Source organism: Apteryx mantelli, chromosome 9 (genome assembly GCF_036417845.1).
Source record: "Apteryx mantelli isolate bAptMan1 chromosome 9, bAptMan1.hap1, whole genome shotgun sequence".
NCBI lineage: Eukaryota > Metazoa > Chordata > Aves > Apterygiformes > Apterygidae > Apteryx > Apteryx mantelli.
Genome location: NC_089986.1, coordinates 26,227,789 through 26,253,210, shown reverse-complemented (window position 1 = coordinate 26,253,210; position 25,422 = coordinate 26,227,789). Strand labels below are relative to the sequence as shown.

The 25,422-nt window shown below is 51.6% G+C and overlaps 1 protein-coding gene across 1 annotated transcript in view; it reads right to left on the bottom strand.

Annotated features, from left to right (window-relative positions):
* Positions 1 to 23,508, bottom strand: part of GPC1 (glypican 1) — a 187,415-nt gene extending 163,907 nt beyond the window's left edge. Inside the window, exon 1 of the mRNA XM_067301966.1 lies at positions 23,274 to 23,508. Within this exon, the coding sequence (XP_067158067.1) occupies positions 23,274 to 23,430 (157 nt within the window). The 5' untranslated portion in view covers positions 23,431 to 23,508. The remainder of the gene's footprint in view (positions 1 to 23,273) is intronic.
* Positions 23,509 to 25,422: the final 1,914 nt, after the last annotated feature.

Below are 25,422 nucleotides of genomic sequence, written 5' to 3'. Positions count from 1 at the left end.
GCAGATGGAAAACTTGATGAGGATCTGTCCTAACGTATGGGGCATACGAAAGCTAAGCATAATGTGCTGAGCATCCAACGTGGCAAAGAAGCAATGGCAATAATAGACTGAAAAATAACTTTTAAGTTATGACAGCGGCTCTGAGAGCATAACAAATGGGACTTTCTTCCTTCTATAGGTGCAATTACATCCCATAGCATGAAGAGTGGCAGTAGGTAGGTGAGGCAGGATTGTGTTTGCTAACTATGGCCAGCCCATCTGTATCACTGATCACTGGCAACACACCCTTCCCTATGTTGCGCCCAGGAGGAATGGGGGAAACCAGTACCTTGCAAAGCGGGAAGGCAGCAGATATTTTTATGACCTCTGGGAACAGAAGTCTTAAGTCTGCAAAACATGGCATAGATGTCTCCAGATAAAGTTGTTAGCTCTGGCTGGTGCACATTTCCTAACTGTTTAATTTTTGAAAATATCTCCCAGTAGAGTTTCTCCATCTTTCATTAAGCAGCCCCGATCTACGCAAGAAGCTCCCACAAGCAAGCATTTAGTCAATTCAACTGCGTAATGATGATGGACTTTGAAAGGGAAGCACGCCGTGACTGCAGAGGGCTGCAAGGGGAAAACACTATCACCGGGGGTCATGCACTAACCGGGATTTCCAGGGGTTTCTGGAGGCCTCTCGCTGTGGCTGTGCCGCTCTGGAGAGGGGGCGAGGGATGTTTCTCGCTCAGCTCCCCAGAGAGGTGCCCGCATGGCCGAAGGGTGCGAGCGCTGCCCACGCGGGGTGCAAACGAGCGCTGCGCTGGGAGCCAGCTGGACCGGTCACGTGGGCAGCCTTTTAGCCTGGCCCGAAAACCAGAACTGCAAATAGCAATCAACAAAACTTAAAAACAAACAGAAAAGCAATGCTGAAGTAGTTCTTTATAATGCAGACATAAAACAGATGACACTACTTAAAATACTTTGTGAAAGTACCGAAACTAAGCATCTCCTAGAGGGCGAGCCCTGACAAATCGCCCAGCCACTTACATGCACTTAGAGTTGCAGCTACCCGGGGATCATTTAAAACTATATTAGCAATGGAAGGCATTAGAAGGGAGTAATTCCAAGAAACTGGAGTCTCGGTAGCAAAACATGAAAGAAGAAATTGCAACTGTGGGCAATGGGGCAAAGTGACAGCGCATCCGTCAGGCTATTTCCTGGATAAAAGAAACGTGAACTGTAAAGAAGTCACACAGTCAGCAAGAGGCAAAGGTTTCTCCTTTAGGCTACAGAAGGCCATTTAACGCTTTTCCAGAAGAGAGAGACGCAAACTACACTGCTATTTCCCGAGCCCGGGTTGACAAATTGGGACGTGGTATTTTAGATGGGCTGGTCTCTTCATTCACTTATCCTGCGACAGGATGAGAGAACACGGGCAGGAAATCATGCCTGTCCTGAACTGGTATTAAGGAAGTTCCAAACACCTTTTCCATACATGTGCTGCATTCATTTCACAGCCCTAAAGGAAGGGTCCAAACAGATTGTTAAACCCTCAGATACTGCAAGCTGCGAGTCTTGGGAGAGCACTCCAGGGTGGCTTCGTCTTGCATGGATGAACAGGGCGGAGGGAGCGCTCCGGATGCATGTGCATACCCGACTCCAGGAAGGGCTCGCTCCTAATAGCGATGAGCTCCGCTGGCGCCGGAGGCCTCCGGTCTTCCCAGCCTTGTGATAGCGACAAACTCCTCTTGCACACCACCATTGAAATGGTGCCCGGTGCTGCCCACGGGAGCAGCCCCAGTGCGGCAGGGCCTGCACGCATGCGCATGGAGCACGCCTGCTGCCCTTTCCCGGGCTCGCTCCCACGCACCATACTGCTGTCCTAGGCAGGCCATGCTGAAGCCAGCACTGGCCAAACACATAAAACAGGAGCTTAAAGTTTTCTGCTTTGTCAAGTAGTGTACGTATTAATAGCATCTGGCTCCTATCCTATCCCTGACACGATGCCCGACTAGCACATCGAGAAAGGTGTGATTTTTGTTGGGTTGCAGGTTCCTACGTGTGCACTGGGCATTGCTGGCAGTGGGCACACAGCTGGGACTGCAGAACGTGGCTCCTGTGCACAAACAGGTCACCTAAGAGACTTATTTCCATTTAAGTGACGCACACACACCCAGCCTCCTTTTCAGAGCAGGCAGCTTTTCAAAGGACAAAATTGGGCGAGACCATTCAGCGGGCTGCAAGAGCTTGGTCCAAGAGAACGGTCATGGCTACCTGTTGGACTGGGATGGCAAAAGCACTCATCCCCAGCCTGATGGCTTCCAGCAGAGTCACGAGGAGCTTCAGTGGAGACAGTCCAGTCAACACAGGCACTTTGGAAAATCCTACTCGAAATCCGTTGTGTTCCAGCAGCTGCTGCTCGGCCAATTGAACCCCCCAGCTCGAGGCTTCAGCCCAGCCACTCTTACCCACTTGTTCCAACCACTGAAACTCTTGCCTGGTTTGTGCTTTGATTGCCAACAGAGCTGTGTTTGTAAGATGATGCAACAGAAACATGAAGACCCAGGCTGTGCTCCAGGAGAGTTACCAGGGAAATTGTAAAACCCTGTCTGTGTCTGTTTTTTGCAGAAACAGAAGATTTCAGGCTCCAGAACCACTAGTCCAAATCTTTTCCTTGTGACTCAATCCAATAAAACTCAGAAAACCCTGACCCATACATGCGACAAGCCAGATTTTCATCTTGTCAATCCTGATGAAAAGTCTTTAGAGACTGTCCTAAGGCACCTTGGGCAACCCTTGTGGGGCACTAACAAACGCAGCAGAAATACCCCTGAAAGCAGAGGATGCAGATGGACGACTGGCTTGGGAAGCCCTGCAAGCAGAGATCTGGGCATGCAGGAAGTGGCTCCAGTTTGCCCAGACTTCTACTTTCTCTGCGAGAAGACGGTGTTTATGTAATCACAGCTAAAGCAGAGGCTACAGCGATGACAGACAGCCTTGAGAGCTTCAGCAGAGGACAACACCCGTGACCGGGTTGCGTCTCAGAAGCACGTTTTAAAAGGTACTGTTAACTCCCGGGTTGGGCAAGGCAGAGAGCTTTCCTTTACAGATTCTGGATGAACCCTCTGATGCCACAAACGCCAAATATCATGATGCTCAGCTAAATGCAAGGGAGACGGGGGAAAAAGCACGCAGAGACACCTCGTTCTCCAATCTGGTATGAGTTTACAATCAAACGATTTTAGTGGCTGCGGGCCAGGCTTTCAGAAGTGCTCCCAACAGGATCTAAACAGATCTTCAGATCTGTCAGACTGGTCAGATCTTCAAAGAGTTCGGCTCTAACTCAGGCACATAAATGAAGTGGACAGACTAAAACAAAACACAAAAACACAAACAGCAAAACCAACACCAAGACAACAGCAGCCATCAGTGTCCACACACAGCTGAGAAGGACAGCCGAGAGGGAAATGCAGGCCTCTGGGACACCTCTGGGACGTGCTGCTCCTGGCAGAGGCGCCGAGCCCCATCATGTCCACAGCTTGGTCAGGAGATGTCCCAAACCTCACGCAGAGTCGGGGTGTCAAGTACTCTCCGAAATCTAACCAGGGGAACTAAGCTGGGGAAGGCACCATGGGCAAACCATCAGAAAATGCTACATACCATCAGCAGAAGATATGAACTTGGAGGTGGAGAAGTGGCTGTAGAGAGTATCCTCTCTTTCAGCGGAAAGGATAAAGGGTCCCAAGGGATCTGGTAACTCAAACATTTACATTACAGCAAACAAACACTCCAGCTCTTGCAGATGTCCGTGAAGGCCTGTCAGACAGCTGTGCAGAATGAGGAAATTGCCCATAAGAAAATGGTTAAATCAGACCAAAAAGGCAGGAGTGAGAGAGCTTGGCAGATCTTCTGAGGGTAAAGCTACAAACGCCACTTATTGAATGTCTGGATACTGGAAACTCAATCCGATAGAGTTTAAAGACACGGAGTGGGCCTGCTGGAGTGCCGAACCAGGCAAGCTCAGCCCAGCTGCTGCTGTCCCCTGCTACAGCAGTGCCTCCGACAGTGACAGACTCCTAGGGAAACATAGGTTCCCTGGCACACCAGGGACAGCCGAGCAATGCCGGATAATTGTACAACACCAGTTCAAAAAGGTGTATTTACTTACAAATAATTATACTCTGGAAAAAATCTTTTTCCTTTTTTAAAGCTTAAATGATGACAACGTTGTAAAAACTGAAGGTGAGGCATTTTTAAAATTATTTCATCTAGTTAAGAAAAGGTTTTCTTTTTTTTAAATCATCATCTCCCACCAGCCACTTCCATTACCATTTGCCTCTTGCAGTACCATTTATGTCACTCATTACACTACTGATGCTACGCTCCGCTGTCTTGTCCTCCGCTCCGAGTTACTTCTACCAGTTTTCATTTGTAATTAGGCAGCTTCAGGACCTGGAAGATATGGCTATTTGTAATGGACAGAAGTCTGGAAAAAGCTGAACTGAACACATAACTGCTGTTTTACTGAGACTCACAGACACTGGGAACCTGTAATTCTTCTACTCTGAACTGACTACCATGGTGTGGTGGCTCCACTGGCCCCTGCAGGATGGCCTGTCTTGGTCTCAGCAGGAGAATTTGTGCCTGCAGGTTTCCATAGAAATAAATTATCTTTTTAGCACAGGATCTAGCTTCCCAGCAAAGATCATCACCAAGTGCTGCATGGTACCCACTGGCAGGACATCTGAGCACACCAGTCTTCTCCACAGACTGGGAGAACATCTGCCTACACCACAGCAGACAATGGGCAACAACCTCCGGGCTGGAGCAAAACGGGGAGCCCAAGGGCAAGTGCGTGGCAGCACTGGAGACCCCCCAGCTCCCTGAGCTGCAGGCCAGAGTGCTCCTCAAGCAGCTGCAGAAAGGGATTAATGCCACCCCAGGATGGCAGAGGGAAGGAGGGAAGGAGGGAAGGAGGGAAGGAGGGAAGGAGGGAAGGAGGGAAGGAGGGAAGGAGGGAAGGAGGGAAGGAGGGAAGGAGGGAAGGAGGGAAGGAGGGAAGGAGGGAAGGAGGGAAGGAGGGAAGGAGGGAAGGAGGGAAGGAGGGAAGGAGGGAAGGAGGGAAGGAGGGAAGGAGGGAAGGAGGGAAGGAGGGAAGGAGGGAAGGAGGGAAGGAGGGAAGGAGGGAAGGAGGGAAGGAGGGAAGGAGGGAAGGAGGGAAGGAGGGAAGGAGGGAAGGAGGGAAGGAGGGAAGGAGGGAAGGAGGGAAGGAGGGAAGGAGGGAAGGAGGGAAGGAGGGAAGGAGGGAAGGAGGGAAGGAGGGAAGGAGGGAAGGAGGGAAGGAGGGAAGGAGGGAAGGAGGGAAGGAGGGAAGGAGGGAAGGAATCTTCCAGGAAGGCAGATTAAAAGCTTGGGGAGATTTCCTTTACAACTCCCCCTCTAACATGTGCCAGGACACCGGTGATGCTTTTGATTTCTCCTGCTCTCTTTGGCATTGTCATTTGGCATAGAGTCTGTGTAGCATTTCATGGCTAGGGGTGTCTGGGGACCTGTGGAGATGTTCAGCAGACCTTCATGCACTGGACTGGGATAGGAGAGACTGGTTTTGATGACCTGGTTCTCTCTTCCAATCCCATATCCCTATGAGCTAGCCTGCCAGGCTGTTTTTCATTTCTGCACTAGACAAGAAGGAATTTGTGTAGTTAAAATTACTGATATCAAACTATCAATAGGGGATCATCTACATGAATGTAGAAAACAGGAATTCAGAGCAGGCACAACCACCTGGATAGCTAGTTTTAGTATACTAAACTCATCAGCGCATCCCACTGCTCTGCTATTTTCCAGAAGAGTTTTATGGAAGAACTTTTTGAGCTGCTCCAACCACGTTTCCTTATCAAGCAGCATCCTTTATTTCCTCAAAGCCAAAGTCTGCTCTGTACAGAGTCCTGAGAATAAGAGATAGGCCCTGAATATCTGTCACTTGAGAGGTTAGCTTAGATTGTTTTTAATAGGTTGTGATACTCATAACCGGTTTTAAACTGACAGGGGAAAAATGATAAAGAGAATGAGATCTGTTTCTGAGCTCACATCAAAGAGAAGCTTTAAAGCATCAGTAAAAGGCTGTCAAAAAAGGAGGGCTTTACCCAGCAGCCTGACAAAACAGCCTTCAAACAAACAAGAAATAAATAGTGTCCCCAAACAAATTAACCAGATGGGGAAAATGTTAGTCAAAAAGTAAATATTTCACACAGCCCATATCTGCTGAAATGGAGACAAAAAAAACACCACCAAACAAACAAAAAAACCCCACACCACCAAAATTCCCTCCCACCACCACAAAGCCACACAACACCCAGAAAGCCCGATTACAAAAGAGATGGGTTTTTGCTGGAGAAGGAAAGGATTCTGAAGCGCTTACAGCTCTTTTCTGCGCTGTTGCCTACGTTGAAGTCATCAGCCGGCGATGGGCTCCCATTACGCTGCACAGACTCCGCTCCGCGACAGGGATTTCTCTTACGCGGCTTCTTTAAACCTGCCCTTGCAGCCCCAGCTGCTTCAACCGCCATCGCGCCCCGGCAGGATTTAAGCCCAGGAGACAAAGCAGCCGGCTGCCGGAGCAGAGGCGAACGCCGCTCCCCGACGCGGCGCGGCACGCGAATCCTCCCCAGCTCCTTCGTTTCGGCCAAGGCCCCGCGCAAGGCAGGTACGCGCGCACCCCCCTCCAAAACGGGGCCGCTTCCAGGTGCGGGGCAAGGGCCAGCGGTTTTCCCTTGGCCTTTGCCTCCCCCGAACCTGCACCTCGCTGGAGGAGCGGCTTCGGCAGCCTCCAGTCCTGCTGCCCGCCAGGCTCGGTCCCTGTCCCCACGTCGCCCGGAGCGGCTCCGTTTCCTCACCGAGTTGCCCCGCTGCAGCCGCCTGATGTTGTCCCTCGGGAATCCCTCTGGGGAAAAGGGGGTGCGACCGTTTCCCCAGACCTCGAGCCGTCTCCCGCGGGCAGCTCCTCCGCAGCATTGGGGCTTACCGACAAAGCCACCTCTGCATTCAGCTGGCCACTTGATCCCAGGGAAGAGCCATGCAAGCTCACAAACGTCATCCGTTTAAAACGGACAAAAAAGCGCTGCTTGGCACAGCAGGTGGTGAACTTCCGGAGCTTGCTGCCGCAGCAGGTTGCGGAGGCAGGCAGCGTTCGGCAGGTTTGGAAAGGGATCAGGCAAATTCATGGGCAAGTCAGTGAAGGACTGGGCAGGGATGTCGCCCCGACATCCCCACCTCTGTGGCTGTTGGTGTGGGGAGCGCAAAGGGAGAGACTACAGGATGGTGCCAGGACCGCACGCTCTTCCTAAATACCCTAAACACCCTCCTCTGCTCTCACTGGGATGGATGAGCCGTCAGTGTGACCCAGTCAGGCGTTTCTTGTGCTCCCAAGCAGCAACTGCCAGGCACCGAGGCCTCCGACACCCCTGCAAGGGCCAACCAGAGACCGGGTACGGACATAGGAAGTCACTGGGAGTCCCAGAGCTCTGCTTCTGCACCATGGTTAGGTGGAAGTCTGCAGCCCAGTGCACTGGGCATTGCAGAGAAAGTCTAAATGAGGGGTGTCTTCACCTTGCTTGATTCTTTGCGCACACTTTCAAGTCAAAAGCATGGCGCCAGCGCAGTGGGTAGAGCCTGCTAGTGATGCTAGGGAAGATGGGTTTGCAGAGGATGACCATTGCAAGCACATTCAAACACAATGAGGGGAGGAAAACAGTCATCCAACACATGCCAATTTTTATGCCCAACTTGATGTGTTGCATGTGTAATTACTGCAGAAATCATTGTGGGTAATTAGGGCCATCTGTACCCATTACTACCCATTTGTATGTTCATGGTAACTGCACGTTAATCAGGCATAAAATTGCACAAACCTTTTAAACACCTGAAAAAAACCAAAAAACAAAAAAACCCCCACCAACCTTCTCTAACCTTCACCAACTATTCACAAGAATACATTTTCTCCATCTGTTAGATGGTCACCAAGAAAGATGCAACAGGCCTGTGGTTATGAACTTTGTTTAAACAATTTCACAGCATTATGTAGCAGTGACTCAGAGCACAGCTACCTCCGGGGACATGACCACGGCATTTCCACAGGATGGCACAGTGCTTTTGGATTACCTCAGATGACCTTGGGATTAGAAAGCACCACTCCTAGCGCTCATGTTTTCAAGCTGAGCGGAGACTATTGCATGCCCCTTACCAGGGCAGCACAAGCGTGTCCCACATAGCGCCTCTCACCATGGTGGCTCCTCCTGCAGCTTCTGTTTCCAACGCAAACTTTTCATGCAACAGTCAACTACAACCACACTCACAAGGCTGCCGTGCCTCGGGGCTTCACTGACACGCGGTTCTGACTTTAGCTCGACTTTGTGCATTTAAATGTAGGGATGGAGCGGGAGGTTAGGTTTCCAAACGTAGTGCTGTCCTGCTCCAGCTGTCTGTGACCGCTGCACCACAGACTGCTGGTACCAGCCACTCTGCCACCAGCGCTGCGAACACCACTCCCCTTGGACGTCCTAACTTCAGGCAGAAAAACCTGCTCCACATCCTGGCTTACAATAATTCCTTATATTACGGCACAGGCTGGCAATGCTGTCTCAGGCCCAATGAGCACTTTCATCAGCACCCCATCCCTTTTAAAGCAGGTGTTGGTGTGAAGGGGTAACAAGCTACAGGCCTAACAGCTTTGGCCATTTTTCATTTGTGATGGGGGGGGAGGGAGGCAGGCAGGGAAAACAAACATTTCCAATCACTGTGAAATATTTGAGAAACAACCTAAACCCCTCCTCTCCATACTCATGGAAGGCAGCACTCGGAAAGCCACTACAACCCAATCAAGTGCAAAGCACTTTCATCATCTGGCACTGCACACTTTTGAAGCAAATACACCCTAGTTACCAAGTAGCTCCAGACAACTACAGATTTTTCTTTGGTTCCCCTAGAACTACGAAGATGATTTTCCCTCTTTATATTGTTTAAAAAAAAAAAATCGTATAGCTGTAGGTGCTGGCTGACAGGCTGCAGCCTGAGGTGCCTTGTCAAAGGGGACCTACCAAAACACTGTGCTTGGACCGTAACAGGCATTGACCAGGAAGTCCGCGGCTGATGGCTTTCTACTTGCTAGGACATCTTCGGACACCTGCCGCCCCCAGCTCCGTGTTTCTGCAGCTGCAGAGGCGTCCCGACTGCTGTGCAGCGGGAGTGCAGACCACCACAGCCCAGTGCCTGCCTGCAGCTCTTCAACTACTGCAAAGGACTCGGGAGGACTTGGGGCCAAAGCACACAGCAGTGATGCACGGCAACCATGAACAGCTTTGGGCGATCCGGCTGGAGGCCCATGCCAGCGTCCCTGCATGCCTGCGTGTTAGACGGGCTGTTTTATATGGCAACGCTTTCCTTACACTCTTCTCCAAGCACTTACTATTTAGCCCCCATGCAAGACAAAGTTAAGCTGGATGCAGCTGCGGTTTGGCCCAGTACCTTATTAACTAAGAAGAAAACCCCTCAAATCCCCCTAGATCTGAATGCAATACAAGCAACGCTGTCTTCCCCCGTTCCGTCGTTGCCCCCCGCAGGAGGCAGAGACCCGGAGCGAGCCTTTCAGAGAGGCTGCGGCCCCGGGGGCTCCGGCTGACCTGCTGCAGCCAGGAGGAGCCGCTCCACAAGCGGAGGCTTCCTGGAGGCATCTTCCCCTCCCGCGGCTTGGCCACCTTGGCCTTGCTGTGTAAATAAGTCACCTAAACAACCCCCTGCACCCTCAGCCCCTCGATCATAGGAGAAGCAGGAAACATGCTGAGTTAAGTGCAAGGTAAGCAGTATTTTTATTTGGTTAATTAGGATTGCTCATAAAATGGAGACAAAAAAGTGATTTAATGCAGAACTGGTACAGGTAGTTATTGCATAAGTACATTCCTGCATATTTGGCTACTTTAGGAATACTTTTAATTAACAGTTTCTCCTCAGCTAAAGCAAGCCATAGAAAACAAGGAAAGAAGTTTCACATACGGACCCTGCCGAATCTCTCGACTGCCAGCTATTCCTTTCTTTGGGGAAGATTTTAAATTAAAAGCAGATTGTCTTCATTAGCGTTACCAGAAGCCATGCAACTGCCAAAGCTGACAGAAACACAACTGTGATTTGCAATTTTGGCAAGTGTCATTTTCTCTTTCTACAAATGTGGGTAATGTCATTCATATTAAGAGGGCTTTTGTGGGGGACACTGTGCAAAGAACAGCTCCTTCCCTAGGAGTGGGAAAACATCTCCAGAGGAGCAGCTTAGTATGCTAGGGCGCATGGGATCTCTCCCCGCAGTGATTTTGTGAGAAAGTGCACTGCATTGAATTTGGGCTGAGAACAGACAGGCAATAAGAGCTTGATGACCGAGCGGAAGACAGTAGCTCACCTATAACACCACTTGGACACCAGTCTTTGACATATAGCCATACCTAACCTTTCCATGAAAGGCTGCCAACCACTTTGAAGCCGCTCAGTACCATTTCCCACTGAAATCTCTCTATTCTCTTTACTTTGCTCTAGTTGAAAAAGCTGATAACACACTGATAGGAAAATCATGTTTCTGCTGAGAGCAAATGTGTTTGCAGGCTCCATGGTCTGCCTCAGCGTCTTAGCCTTGGTGAGAAAGGAAAGCCTTGGTAGTATTTTTCCTCTTTCAAGCTTTTGCGTGGATAGCCGCAGGACTCGTCCAAGCCAGCCTGCAAGCACACACGAGCGGGCGGCAACGGATGCACCGTCCCTTGTTCCCTTTTACATTGACCACTGACTCCAAACTACTGCTCCCCTCGCATTTCTTTAGTCTCCTGCAGCTTCTGGTGTCTGGCTGTCCACACAACGTAGTCTTGGGAAGAAAGCTTAGCATACATCAACAAGCTGTTTAAGCACACGCTGTTGTATTCCAATTCCTGTTACACACCACACCGCGCACTGACCTGAGTTACCGACGTGAAAACGAAGCACTGGGGGCGACGCGGATCCACGCGGACTTGGCTGGGCCAGCAGCAGCCTCCCGAGCACTGCTGCGACCCAAGAGCCCTTCGCTAGCGCAACGTGGCCAGCGTCTGCCAGGCCTGCCTCACCCAAGCTTTCATGGTGAAAAGATGACAAAAATCACAGGATGAAGCAAAGGTAGACACCTGGGTAATCTATAAACGCATGCCACACGCTCAGCAGCATGGCACTGGAGACCGCAGCACCTTGGCCAAGTTATTTATTCCCCGGCTCTGTCTGGACTTGGGAGGTTTGAATACACTATTATACTTTGCAAGAAGTAGTTTAACACTGTAAATATTACCACAGTTGCAAATGTAAAGGCTGTCTGTAATAATTAGAATTCTACTACATAGGATTTTTTATTAGACACTATCTTATAATCAAGACAAAAATAGCTGGCAACATAGTAGTCACTGGTTTCCTAACCATCTAAAAATAAAACAACAGATGTAGTGCAATTCCAGGCATGGAACCAACTGAAATAATATTAACCTATATTCAAGACTGCAAAGGTAAAAGCTGTACCAGCTAACCTTGCCTCTAACCCAGAGTTAAATGCCAGTGTCTCTGCAATTTTGATTTTTATCTTCAACAGAACTGGAGAATCCAGTTTTATTTTTCCCTGGACATACAATTTTCACTCAGCAGCCCAACTCCTTTCTATCTCATGGTGAACGCAGTTCATTATCGATTGAACTAAACACTAAGTCATGAGTGAAAAATAATTAAAGAAGTGAAAGAGATGCAGATTAAAGGAATTTATTATTCCCTGACCTGCTAAGTAAATTGTTTAGATACCTGCAGTCAATGAGTAATGATGAAACAAAACAAAAAAACAAAATAAAAAAAACCCAACAACAGGCTGATAAAACCTGTTCAGTGAGGCCCAGGTATCTTTGTTAGGTTGACCAGCACGGCATTTTAATCAACAAAAAAACCCTGCCTTTACCCATCACGAGTAACAGAGGTACAGTATGGCCCTAAATTATGCTGTTACTGTTTATTATTCACGTATCATGGGACTGATGAAGATTTATGGTCCCATCATGCCAAGCACTGTATAGTGAAATAGTGAGATATAGTACTCCAAGATGTTATAATTTAAAGACAAATCACAAAACCAAAGCATTACAATTTAAAGACAGGAATGCACAGATGGGGGTTGGAAATACAGACAGATTAAGCAACTTGCCCAAGGTCATGGCAGACATGTGTGCCAGAGCAGAAAATTGAAGCTGGATCTCTAGAGCACCAGCACAGGTTTTGTCTCATAGATGAGAACATTGCTTCTCCTCTTTGATTTTCACTGGATGCCATATTTCATAAGCTAACCAGTAAATTCAGAAAATACAAACATTGCATGGTAATGCTGGAAGGATTTCCTTTCACCCCTGCTCCTCCCAAGACCCTCGTCAAGGATGAAGCTTTACCTACACATACCCCCGATTTGTCAGCATAGGGCACGAATGCAACATTTGCACAGAATTGCAGAATAGTTTAAACTGGAAGGGCCCCCTGGAGTCACCCAGTCCAACCCCTGGTTCAAAGCAGGGCCAGCTAGGATCTTGTCCACTCAAAGTCTGAATAGCTTCAAGGATGGAGATCCCACCACCTCCCTGGGCCTCTGCTCCAGTGTTTGATCACCCTCATGCTGAAAGAGTTTTCCCATGTATCAAACTAGAATAATCCCCTGTTCCAACCTGTGTCTGCCACCACCATCCTGTCCCCACACACCCCTGAACCTGGCCCCGTTCCCTCTATTCCCATTGTAGATAGCAATGGGATTTCCCCAGCTGCCTTTTCCTAATGCTCAACAAATTTAATTTTCACAGCTTCTCCTTGCATATCATGTACTCCAGCACCCTGACCAACTCGGCGGTCTCCTCTGGACTCGCGCCAGTATGGCCATGCCTTTCTCATACATGGTAGCCCAAAACCAGACTCGGTGCTCCAGATGCAATCTCACAAGTGCTGAGTAGAAAGGTATAATCACTCCACACTTTTTTTTTTTTTTTTTTTTTTGCATAAAGCATGCAAACAGTTCGTTTTCTTCAGTTGATTTTTGTATTTTTGTGCATTTTAACCATACAACCCCCGCATCCTTCAGTTCGCAAATAGCACTGAAATGTTATCTTTGCATACCACTCCTAGAAGTCTCCTGCTATGCTTCTAGTGCTCTCAGTGCACACAGGCACACTGGATTTTTAGAGCCACCACTGCTGTGGTAAAGAGCAGCAGAAAGGGGGATTTCAGACGCCTTTTTCTCTAGCTGGCAAAAAGGACAGCCAGACCAGCCTTAGTGACATAACATGCTCAAAAGGTAGCGGTGATAGCAGGATAATACAGGATACCACGATGCTGGATATACAGGCACCAGCACATATTTAGGAATTTTAGTCCTAAACCCTGTCACAGACTGTAACAGTAGCACTGAAAAACATTTAATTTATGCCTGTGACAGAAGACTGCCAGTGCAATGCAAACAGCAGCGCTACTTGCTGAGACGCACCTCAAGCCCCTGCACAGCCGACCCGGGATCCCGTGGCAAATGACACTGCCTTGCTAAACCCAGCAGCTTGCCTTCCCGGCTTAATATTGAAATGTGCCTTGCATCTGAAAGCATTTGCTCTGTTTGTTTTAACGGGAGCGAAGTCACAGCGTAATCTTTGCTTGCTTATTTTTACTAGCACCTATGAAGACTTACTAATGGAAATTTCATTTTAATTAGCCCTCCAAAAGCGCTCTCCACATTTATTTCAGGCTTCCCCCAAAAGTCCTGGCCCACAGGGCAGCAAGACCAGTCCACCCAGCAGCGGGCAGCGATCCCGACGTGAAAGCCACGGCACAGCACGGAGACGTTTGAGGCTTTAAGCGGGCGCAGCACAGGTGCCGCTGCCCTCCTGCCGGATGGGACAGCCTGCGGTGGGGCCGGCACCGCCGCAGCAGCGTGGGCGAGGAGCACGAACGGAGGGAGCAAGCCTAAAACACGCGTGTGGTACCCCCCACCCGGGCACGGCCAGGCACGACCACGTCCACGTCGCCCTTTCAGGCGCGAGCTGTTCCTGACGCGAAAGGCACCCTTGCACCACCGCTGAAGGCGAAGCAACGGCGCCTGCCCGTTGGACCGGGACGAGTCACATCACCACTTGTAGATGTGCCCAGGAGCCGCACCATTGCTCCCCAGGCTCGTGCTACATCGAAGCGCAGGTATCGCCTTGCACGCGATAGAGGGATCACCCGGGCGCGCGGCAGGGGTGCGCGTGTGCGAGTGCAGGGCACCTGGCTGAAAACCAGAACCCGGGTATCTCCTAAAGCATAACAGCTATGCGCATCGCCGCAACGGGCTAGGTGAGCAGCCCGGAGACCAACACACCAGCTCTCCTCCACCGCAAGCCCAGCAGCCTGCCGCCACGCGCCTGCCAACGCTCGCCCTTTGGGCGCCCATGAGACCTGCTGCGGGTCGCAGAGCGAGAAGCAGCTGCAAGGCTTTGCGGAGAGCAGAAGGAGGAGGCCCCCAGCCCACCGCACGCCTGGCGCGGGGCGGCCGTCGCCGAGGAGCCACCGCTAGCCTGATTTGGCCGACTCTTCCCAGACTCTAACTCATCGAGTCATAGCTCGCGAGGAAAGCGACGCTAGCCAGCAGCTGGCAGCCCCTGCCCCGCTCTCCCACGCCTCCCTCCAGCTCCGAGGCCCCACACCGTTTTGACACCCCAGTCAGTCCCGCAGTGTAGTATTGCGCACCTCGGAGCGGCAACCTGACGACCTTGCGGCAACATCTGAAACGCGCCACCACGTATCGTCACCCAGTACAAACTCCAGGGCGCTGAATAACTTAAACCACACTTCCCACGCTCAAACTTTTCCGCTCCTGAAGTCAACGTGCAGCAGAGATAATTCAGTCACTGAGAACTCTCAGCCGATCAAATAAAAGTCAAGTGCGGCTTCCCAAGACGCAATGAGTCCAGCAGTCTCTGTTCCGAACACCTCAGAGCGTAGGCAGAGCGTGGGCTCCCCAGGGACGGTAACGCTGTGTCCAAGGGCTGACCTGGAGGGAGCACCTCCATGGCGGTGCCTCCAGACGAGGAGCCTTCCCCGCTCTCGCGCTGGAGCGGGGACATCACCACCTGACAGGTCACAGATTCACACACATACCACCATAACACTTTTGGCAGATTGGAGCTTAAATGCGTTCACGCCTCTCGCCGGCAGCGGGCGAGAGCAGGGAGGCAAACGGGGACGTGGCGGGCGCTCCGCACCCGCGGGTCCTCCCGCCGCCCTCCCCGCGCGGGCGGCCAGCACGCTGCTGCCTGCCCCCGCGCCGGCCGGGCCGGGCCATGGGGGACCGCAGCGGGACGGCTGCCCACGGGTCCCTACCACCGCGCAGCCCTCCCCAACCCACAGCAGACGAGCTTCGAGCTCTGGTCTGGCCTTGCAGAGCCTCCTTCTCCCTCCGCGCCGAAGCCTCCACGAGACCTCCCACAAACGAAAGGGGGGAGAGGGAGGTTTCTGCAGGGCTTGCTTGGTATTCTGTCACAGAGCCAAGCAGATGTTCGTAAAATATAAACCGGTTACACAACTGCTTTAAACGGGCGCAGCTGCGTGCAGGCGAGCAGCCACATCAGGGAAGGGCAGCGCCGCGCTTCCAAGGCGCTTCCACCCAGGGACTCGATCCGCAGCCGAACAAAGCGGGCTTCCCACGAGCCACCCAAGCTATCGCGTCCCAGTGTAGCGTTCGCAGGAGAGGACGCTGAGCTGCAAACACAGAAATGAAGCGGCTGCCCCGCGTTCACGGGGCAAATCTGCGTCCGGGCTGGGAGCAGGAGCCAGGTCTCCGCTCGGCCAGCCCCGCGGGCGATCAGAGCGCCCCGTTTCCGCCGCTCGTCTCGCCAGCGAAGCCAGCTGGAAGCAGCAAGGGCGCAAGGACAGCAGCCCTGCTTTGCCACTTGCATAAAATTGGCTCTCGCTAGGCTTGGCCCTCACCTTAAGATCAAATTACACAATCAAACCACTGCAGACTTCGCTGCAACAACATGAACTGAGAGCAAAAGGGACTGAAGAAGCCTCTTTTGCACCCATATTAAAAATATTTAAAAAAGGAAAATTAACCTTAAATTTCTGACAGCTTTTTTATTTATGAACATTTATAACCAAAAGAAAATATAACTGGCTTTCGACTTGGGTAAAACTAGAGATCTAAGAAGCACTCCAACCAAATTATATAGTATAGTTTTACAATCCTATAAAACACCAACTTTTTTGCAAGCCAAAACTATTTGTCATACAGTATTTGCATTTTAGTCATATAAAAGATTGAGTGTGAGCATAAGTACTATCTTGTTGCTCCTCGAAACCACAGTAAATACTTTTATTTTTGTTTTCTTCCTTTTTTAATGCTTCAGAAGAATGCATGACAATTAAAAAAAATGGTTTTACTCATGTTGCTAGCATAGGAGTTCACAACAGCTGGGTAATTCTGCACTTTTGATTCATGCTGCATTGTACACGAAAAGGCACAAAAAATTAGATTAGTTTTATAAGCTCTGTACTGTCAACGCAATTGTGATTAATGTATTTTCTAAAACACAGAGCCAGAGCATTGTGAACAACTGCCACACAGCACAGTCTGCATATTCAAATCATAAGAAAAAAGAAGTTTTCCATGTCTCAAAAATTCCAATGAAAACAGGAGCACATTATTGAGCAGAAGTCGCTGACCCAGCTCACAGCTCTGTTGTGTATAGACAAGCGTTTTAAGTGTCTACGGTCTAAAGCTTCATTATTTTTTGCAGAGCTGAATCTGGCAATGGAGGTAACCCGATTCCCTGGGAATCAAATGTTACTTAAAGACAGGTTTCACCTGTCATGGACATAACATTCTCAGCGGCAAGGCATCAGAGCATATAGACATCACGGGAGAGGGCAGTCTGTCCTTCCCATTTAACAGGAAAGGAAGGAAAATCCTGGCTTTCACAGAGTTTTGAACTTTCTTTATTTTTTGGTAACTTTGAGGGGAAATGTCCTCATGCAACAGCAACTAAGGCAAATTTCTGCCAACAAACCAAAAGACAACAGAAGAACTTTCAAGTGAAGGCTGCCAGGCTTCCTGCAGGCTTTCGCAGTGACGGGGTACGGTTATCCTCCCAGGCGTTGGGGAGATATGGTCAGTCCTCATTGGATGGACAGGGAATCAGGAATGCGACCTTTTCCAGGGGGATGTGAAGATGAAGAGACTCCCTGACTTGCTCCACCTCACATAAATGGGTATAGCATCTGCTCCACCATGCTGCCCACTGGACCACTCTTTCCTCCTCACAGCTGTGCTTGGCAGCAAGCATTTGCAGCAGAAGCACTAGAAAAAATATCCTGACTCTGATCTAACTTGTACAGGTGGAAACAAAGAAGGACTTTGCTTCAGATTTGCAGAAAGAGAGATTCAATGTATGCACAAAGTCCAGAAGGGGCAGAGGGAAGTCAAGCAGCAAGTGGCCTCCTCTGAGCTTTACTGCCATGCTACCAGAAGCAACACTTCCAGCACTTCTGTGGATGTGCACCCTGCTACAGAGACACCCTGCCATGGGAAAAGCAGAAAAGGTGACCACGTTTGCTGTGCGCATTTTGCAGCACAGAGCATTCACAGGGAGACCGGAGGACCTCTGCAAATACCAAAGGCACTCAGAGCTAGGCCTGGATGGTTTGCGCCGGCAGCTGTGGAGCACCCCAAGCAGCAGATGCTGGCGGCGCAGCTGGCCATGGACCCCTGCCATCGCCATGCAGCGTGCCTTGCCGAAGACAACTCTCTGCGGGGGCTTCTGGCACGGCTCCTCCGAGTGGGAGCAATGCGTGCATGTACCCTCTCGGACGCTGCTTGCAGGAAAGCAAATCCCACCTGGTGGCAATGCACGCCCTATTACCTATGCTAGCAGAGCCAGCGGGGCCCAACTGAACGCCTGAACGCAACGCTTTCCTGACACCATTCCCTCCGTAAGGCTGCCTGCCTGCTAGACGCACACCGGAGCGCCACACAGCACAAAGAAGGAAAAACACGATATATAGAAGAACGTGTGCTCAACAGGAGCCGGGGCAGCAAGCGGAAGTTCAAGCTGGTTTTTCAAGGAAGCCTGCAGACTTGCACACAACTGGGATGTCTACTTCCCCAATTTTCCTCAAAATCCCCAGCCGGTATTTCCAGCTCAGTGCTGAAAGTCGACACAAACGCCATCCCCTAACCAGTGGCACCTGCCAGTTCCCCTCCCTCCTACCCTGTTGCTCACTTCACAACACCGACACCTGAGCTGGCAGCAGGGTAACTCCTGACCCCCCAGCAACACCGAGACCAAAGCCACGGCACCGGCCCCAGCCCGCAGCGGGGAGGCTACAGCGGACAGCAGGGTTGGGACCGTCCCTCGGACCCGACGCTCTCTGCGATGGTGGTCACCCTTTCACCCAGCCTTCCCTTGCTATACTGTACCCATCGCAATAGCACGCTGCAATAGAGGTGGTTCACACTCACCCCGCAAGTAGGTCAGGGCAGAGCCCATGCTGGTGGGCAGGTGCTCCATGCCCTCCGCTTTCGGGAATCATTGCTGTGATTTGTGAGCAAAATAAAACTTCTGTCTCTAAATACACACTTTTTCATATTCAAGTTCACTGCCCCCCCACCCCGCTTTTGGTTAAGTCAAAATACACTTAATTGTTGAAATTACCCAGAGTAGTACATCTATCCAGTCCCGGCCATGGGAGATAGTTGTACTGAAAGCAACAGAACATTAAATCAACTGTTTCACGGTCCCTGCCAAAAGCCACACATCTCCCATCAGAGACCTCCTGCCCACCTAGAGACGGACTGGCCTTTGCTGTTAAAGCAAACAGGACAGTTGCAGGGCAGGAACGCAGAAAGGTGAGCTCCAGAGCTTCAAACGGCAGGGAGGTCTCCAGCTATGTGTGAATGCAAATTTTTCGGGAAAAGAAAATACCAGGCTTAATCATGTTTTGCTTCGCCAACAAAAGAAGCTGTTGGAATAGTTTTGTCAGACACAGCTGATAAGGATAATTATGTGGTGAGAGCTTAGTCATCCATATCACAGTGACAGAAAGGCAGATTCTCCAAACAAACAAAAAAATCTCCACAAAGCAAAAAAAAAAAGAATATCTAAGTATAGAGCTTTTCAGATTTCAAACACAAATTAGGGAAGCACTCAGTCCGCTAAGACAGATGCTCATCCGAGTCTACAAGTAGGTCTTGTAATTAACCACTAGAGGGAGCCCATTTTTCTCCATAAATGTAATTTTCATAATTATTTTGTGTGCACACGTTTTGCATTGAGAAATCAACAAAACAATCACAATGTGTAAAATATGCAAATTAATACGAATATAGATTTTAAGTGAAGCTGATATGGAGAGATATAGTTCAAGCAAAGCCTACTCTAGTGTTTGCACCGATATACTTGTCAGATGGAGAAGAGGCACCAGTTAGTGTATTTTGCTTTATTAAAAATGGCACTCTAAACCAAGCAGGCTACAAAGGCCATTCCAATTTGTCCTTAAATTCGTCAGCATAAACAGGTTGATATTGCATTCAGGAGTTCACCATATACTAGCTGCCCTTGAGAAATCACATCTGCATTTTGTAATTACAACCCAAATATAACAACAACCTCCAGGAGAGCTGGAGCACCAGAGGCTCCCCTTTAATTCCAGCAGTAAAGATCTTTCCCAGGGAGATGAAGAGCCCCATTTGACACCGTTTCCCTTACAAAACACAGTTACGCAGCCCAAAAGGACCAGGAGATGAAAACAAACAGTTTGGGCTCCTTTCAGCTAAGGAACCAGGAAAGCACGTGCTTGAGATGCACAACTAGATGAGCAGCGATATTGCCTGGAGAAGTCCTGCTGGCTTTACTCTGCGCTCTGCTCTTCTTTTGCTGCATCACACCCTCTCCTACATCACCCAGTTCAAGCCAGAGAGGAGGCAGGTCAAGGAAGAATTCACCTTGGGGATAAGCAAGCAAAAGCCTGGCCTAGACAGAGAGCAAGGGCCAAGCCTATCCATGGCAAGCAGAACTCACAAGCCTCCTCTAGCAAGTGAGGAAACCATCTTGGCTCAAGCCGCTGGGGAGCCCATCCAACATCAGTCATCCCAAGCCACAGTGGTCAGTGGAGAAAGCTGGACGTGTCCCCCAAAGCACAATATTTTCTGCAGGAGGTTCACTCTTTTTCCTCACGAGGTATCCCATATTTTGTAGCAATCACAGAAAGGGGAAGAGGGTCATCCAACCAGGAGCTGCAGCACTCCCCAGTGCACAGGAACCCTTTGCTCATGTTAGTATGTCTTAAGGAAGCCAAGACCATAGTTTTCCCACACCCAAGGGGTAGGGAGTACTTCCCTCAGCGTTCAAAACTTTCTTCTAGGCAGACCTCCACCCGCAAAGCCGAGTGTGCATGTGCCTGTCAGGATTACTAACGTGAGCAGACGCTGCTTTCATGTTTGGGAGTTTTGCCATTGACTTCAAAGCGATGAGATGTAACACCTTGCATTTTCCCTAAAACCATTTAGAGTGCTTCAGCGTGTTAAAGGCATCATAGAAACATTAGCAAGAAAATCAGAAAGCCCTTTCTTGGCGTTTCACGAGCAATGTGGTGGGCCGAGAGTTTATCCCTGCATCAGATCCCTATCTCCTCTCCAGCTAATAACAGCAACTGCGCGAGTGCTGCTCTCACCCAGCTGAACAGTCAGAAGCAGCCACTACCTTCTGCTGAGCTGTGGAGACTTTATATTAGTCATAATCCTCTTAAATCATAACAAAGAGCACAGATTAGAAGGTGTGAAGCGTGCTGTAAACGTGCTAAACCCAACACAAGGGCAGGCGTTTTGGGGCAAGTCAGAGCCTGCGCTACCGGAGTGAACGATGCCTCTTTTGAAGTTGGGGCGTGTTTGGGGGTGCAGCAGCGCACGGTTTTGGGGGGTCCAGGTGCCAGGCCCATGAGCTGGCTGCTCCTGTCCGGCAGCACTCGGAGCCACCGCAGGAGCACAGCAGCACCCGTGGGGCACGGCCCCGGGGCTCAGAAAGGACGTCCATCACCAGCAACGGGAAGAGCAAGGTCCCCACGGAGAGGACGAACGTGAAGGGCCGCTGCCTCTGGAGAGCTTGGAAATAAGACAAAAAAAGCTGGTGGTGCTTGGGGTGGCTTGCGACCCTGCTGGCTGCATGGGGCCGGCCAGCTTCAGGAGACCCCAGCACAGGTCCATCCCTGAACCAGCGTCCTCAGTAATTTTTAACTTAGCCAAAAGTTGTTGTTTGTGGATATGTAGACATTTATAGGCGCCAATCCCATCTGATGTGACAAGACTCCCATCACACAGATGACAGCCCGCCCCAGTCAGCAAACTTAACTGAAGTGATGGCTGAAGATTTCAAACATGCATTGAAAATTATGATATTGTGCAATATTGTACTTGTAGGGGGGGGATTCTGCAGGAAGGTCTCAAGAGTCTCCCTTTGGGGGACCGGGAAACTAGCATTAACTTCTGCACTAACCTGCACAGCAGCTAGCAAGCACACATGACAACACCACGCTACCCCTTACTATTGGGCTCAGAAATTTTCATGATAAAGTATATCGATCAATATACAGTTTTAACCATATGGGATAAATACTACGGCAATAGGAAAGGGCATTCCCCAGTATTTGTAAGTTAGAAGATACACATGATAATTACCAACAGAAACCTAAGTCCGTTAGCTGTTTTAAATACCAGGCTTGTAATATCATCAGCAGCAGGTTTTTTGCGTGGAAACTTCTTCCCCAAGCACTTTCCATGCAGTATTCCTCTAGTTTTTATAACATGTATCCAGGCAGTTTCCTCCTGCTTACAGTACCACAGATGCCCAGTTTGACACTATAGTTTTCACTACCCCTTGCTTAAGGCCGCCAACATACACACTAGCAGCACTTCGGAAACAAAACTCGTGGCTCCTTGAAATCGCCATGTCCCCGGTTACCTCCTTTCGCACCTGCACCTTCTGCAGGCACAAGGCGCTTTACTCGCAGCCAACCTGCGATACCTCATGCAGTAACTGCCGTTCACGCGATCCCACGCGCCTGCCCCCGTAGCACTGTCGCTCCGCACAAAGCCTGACCCGTCTCCATTAATATCTGCACGCATTTAGGCTTCTAAGTACTTTCTAGCTGAAAAATATGACTGCTGAGGTATTCACATTTGTAATAATTAAGATGCAAATTTATAAAAAGCCACCTTCTTGCTTAACTGAATCATTATTCTATTAATAGTGATGTTCAGACGATTCTGAAAATCCCCACTGTTTAACTTCAAGGACTCCTCATTTGATTTTGGAAATTCACTCTCGGTTGCAACTTGACAAAGGAAGTATTAATTTGTTCACATTTACGCGACATTTATTCGGGTCAGCCTTTTCCATTCACGGGTCAGAAGATGAATTGCTTTCCCTGGAAAACTACACCGCGAATATCCAACATAAGGCATTCTGTGGCTCCGACGCGAGCTACAAACTGCGATTTTCCTGGGATGTCCCTGTAGGTTGGCTTTGGCACGTACGCCTGCATGTTTCAGGCTTTGTCTGGAGGAGGAAGCTCCCACAAGTGAGGCAAAAGCTCTCAGATGTGGGTCACAAGTTGGTGTATCAAAACTTGGGCAAGAATAAAGAAAAAAAAGAAAAAAAAAGCATATTTTCTCCAGGCTTGTGAAAAAAGAACTGCAAACCAGACCTCGATTCTTTTGATATCTCCGAGGTCTTCTACAAAGGAAATCAGCTAAGGTTTGTCGGAAAACGGAGCCGCTCTCCGTTTGGCGGCGAGGGCAAGAGGACGCGTCCTGGCTGCCCCGGCTCCTCGCACGCTTTGCCCACCTGACACAGGGCCGTGTCGTCGTCCCCCCCCGCCCCGCGCCAAAAACTGCCAAAAACGCCGATTAAGGGCTTGCCTCCCGCGCGAGAGACGAGTAAGGAGAGAGGGAAAAATAAACAAGTAATAATAACCCCCCCCCCCAACGGTGCCCTCTCTCGCGGCCCCGTGGCGCTCCGCGGCCGAGACCGGCTCGCCGCGGCCCCGAGAGCCTCCGGCAGGGCCGGTCCCGCGGCGCCCGGCAGACAATGAGCGGCGCCGCCGGCGGGGCCCCGAGCGCTGCCCCCCGCCGCCGCCGCCGCCGCCGCCCGCCCCGGCCCCGGCCCCGGCCCCGGCCCCGGTCCGGCCCCGGCACTCACCGGAGATCTCGGCCTGGGGCACGCCGCCGAGCCCGAAGCCCTTGGCCCCATACAGCTGCCGCACCTCGGCGCAGCTCCTCGCCTTGCCGCCGCTGTCGGCGCGGGCCGGGGGCGAGGCGACACACAGCAGCCACAGTCCCCACGGGAGGAGACGCATCCTTGTGCGCTGCCCGCCACCTGCCGCGCACGGCAGCGCCGAGGGCCCGGCGGGGGGCGGCCGCAGGCACCGGGCGCCGCCGCCGCGCTCTGGCCCCGCGGAAAGCGCTTTTGTTCCTAGCGCCGCTGCATGCCCCGGGCAGCCCCGCCGCGACGCTGCCGGCTGCCGAGCCGCCGCGCCGCGCCGCGCCGCGCCGGGGCGGGCGGGGCGGGGCGGAGCGGGCGGGGCGGGGCGAGCGGGGCGGGAGGGGCGGGGCCTGCGCGGCGGCGGCGGCTCGGCACCACCTGCGCGCCGGGCGGGGCGGGGCGGGGCGGGGCGGGGCGGGGCCGGGCTTCCCCCGCCGGACGTGGCATCACGGCGCCCGCGCCAATCCCGCCCCGCCCGGCCCCGCCCGGCCCCGCCCCGCCTGTCCTCGCCCCGCCCCCCGGCCCCGCCCCGCCGGGGTCCCGCGCTGCCCCCGGGGCGGGCGCCACCCCTCCCCCCCCGCGGTGTTTCGGGGCTTTTCCCGTTTCTTTTTTTTGTTTTTTGACGGTTTTTAGGTGGGACGCCCCCCCCCTCGGAGGGGCCGCACGGGGGCGGCGCTCGGGGCCCTGGCGCCGCGGCCTCCCTGCCCGTGTCTCCTGCAGCGGGCTCCGCCGAGCCGGGCCGTCCGCGGTGGCACCTTCGGGACAAGTCGCTCGAGGCGCGTGGTTCAGCTCGCTGCTGCGGCGCTGCTGCTGCTCCCGAGGAGCGGGGAAGGAGAAAGGAGCCACGGCAAAACCATAGCCCCAGGCAAGGCAAGGGCGCCGGGGCGAAGAGGAAAGATGCGCCTTTCCCAGGAAATTGCCTAATGATTTCCTATGAAATTTTCCTAATTAAATCACCCATGAGATACAACCGAGGAGACTGAGCGGACATGACTGCAAGGACAGAAGGAGTCCTGTAGTGGATATCGCAGTAACTGCAATGACACCTCTGGCCAAGAGTTCACAAAGCACGAGCCCGTGCTGTCTCCCAAACCATCGTTCCTTTAGGGATGCCACGGCGCGCGGGGGCTCCGGGCGTGTGGGGCCAAGCCTTGCCTCTCCGCGCGCACGCGGCGCAGGTTTGCCGGTTCCCCCGGCTCTTACGCGACCGCCCGCCCGCAAGTCTCTGCTAAGCCTTACTACGAGTGACCGGTTTACACGCAGCGAGACGTTGCGGGGCCGTGGGACAGGAGCCTGCGCCCAAAAGAGACCCGGGGTCCAGCGCGAGGCACCGATGGCGCGCGGCAGTGCCGGGGAGCCGGCCGTTGGACCGCGGTGACGCTGTGCTCACCAGCGGCGCATCTGTGACGCGCGGGTTATAAACCCCGCAGAGGCGACCGCAGCAGGCGCCTCGGGGCATTAGCGCCAAGGCTTTCGGTCCCTCCAAACTTGCTACGTCTGAGCCTGAAGCTTCCTTTGGGAGCTTTCCAGAGCACGGACAAAGGTCTTGTTTCTGGAAATACCTGGGAAAATCTGCCACGGATGGAGGTAAAGTCTGACCCCCCCTGCTTTAAAAAAAGGCTCTCTTTTGTAAATGCGTGATTACCGTACGTATTAACAGGTTTCTAAGCACAGCATGTGGCACAAGATTATTTCAGCCCTTACTCCTGGTTCCTTATTGTAATTTTATGGCCATAGCTCTTTCCCCACCCCAGGCTTTGAATATAGCACTTACAGACCTGCGTCACAGATCTCATCTAATTAACCCAACTACAATAACAGCGGAAAACCAGCAGAAAATCGAAGGAATCCTTGCAAGGATACATATTGCTGGGAGTCCAGGAACACCAGGATCATGGTTTCTCCTGCTGGTTCCAGAGGGAAAGCCATACAGCTACAGGCACAGAGTTAGCACTGCTCTCGCTCGGGTCTGTCGAGGGGAACGAACTCCAGGAATGCAAACCGGAGAGCCGGAGCACTTAACAGAGCAGACAGGCAGAGTCACAAACCTCTTATCTGCTCCCGCAGATGACACGGGAGCCCAAGC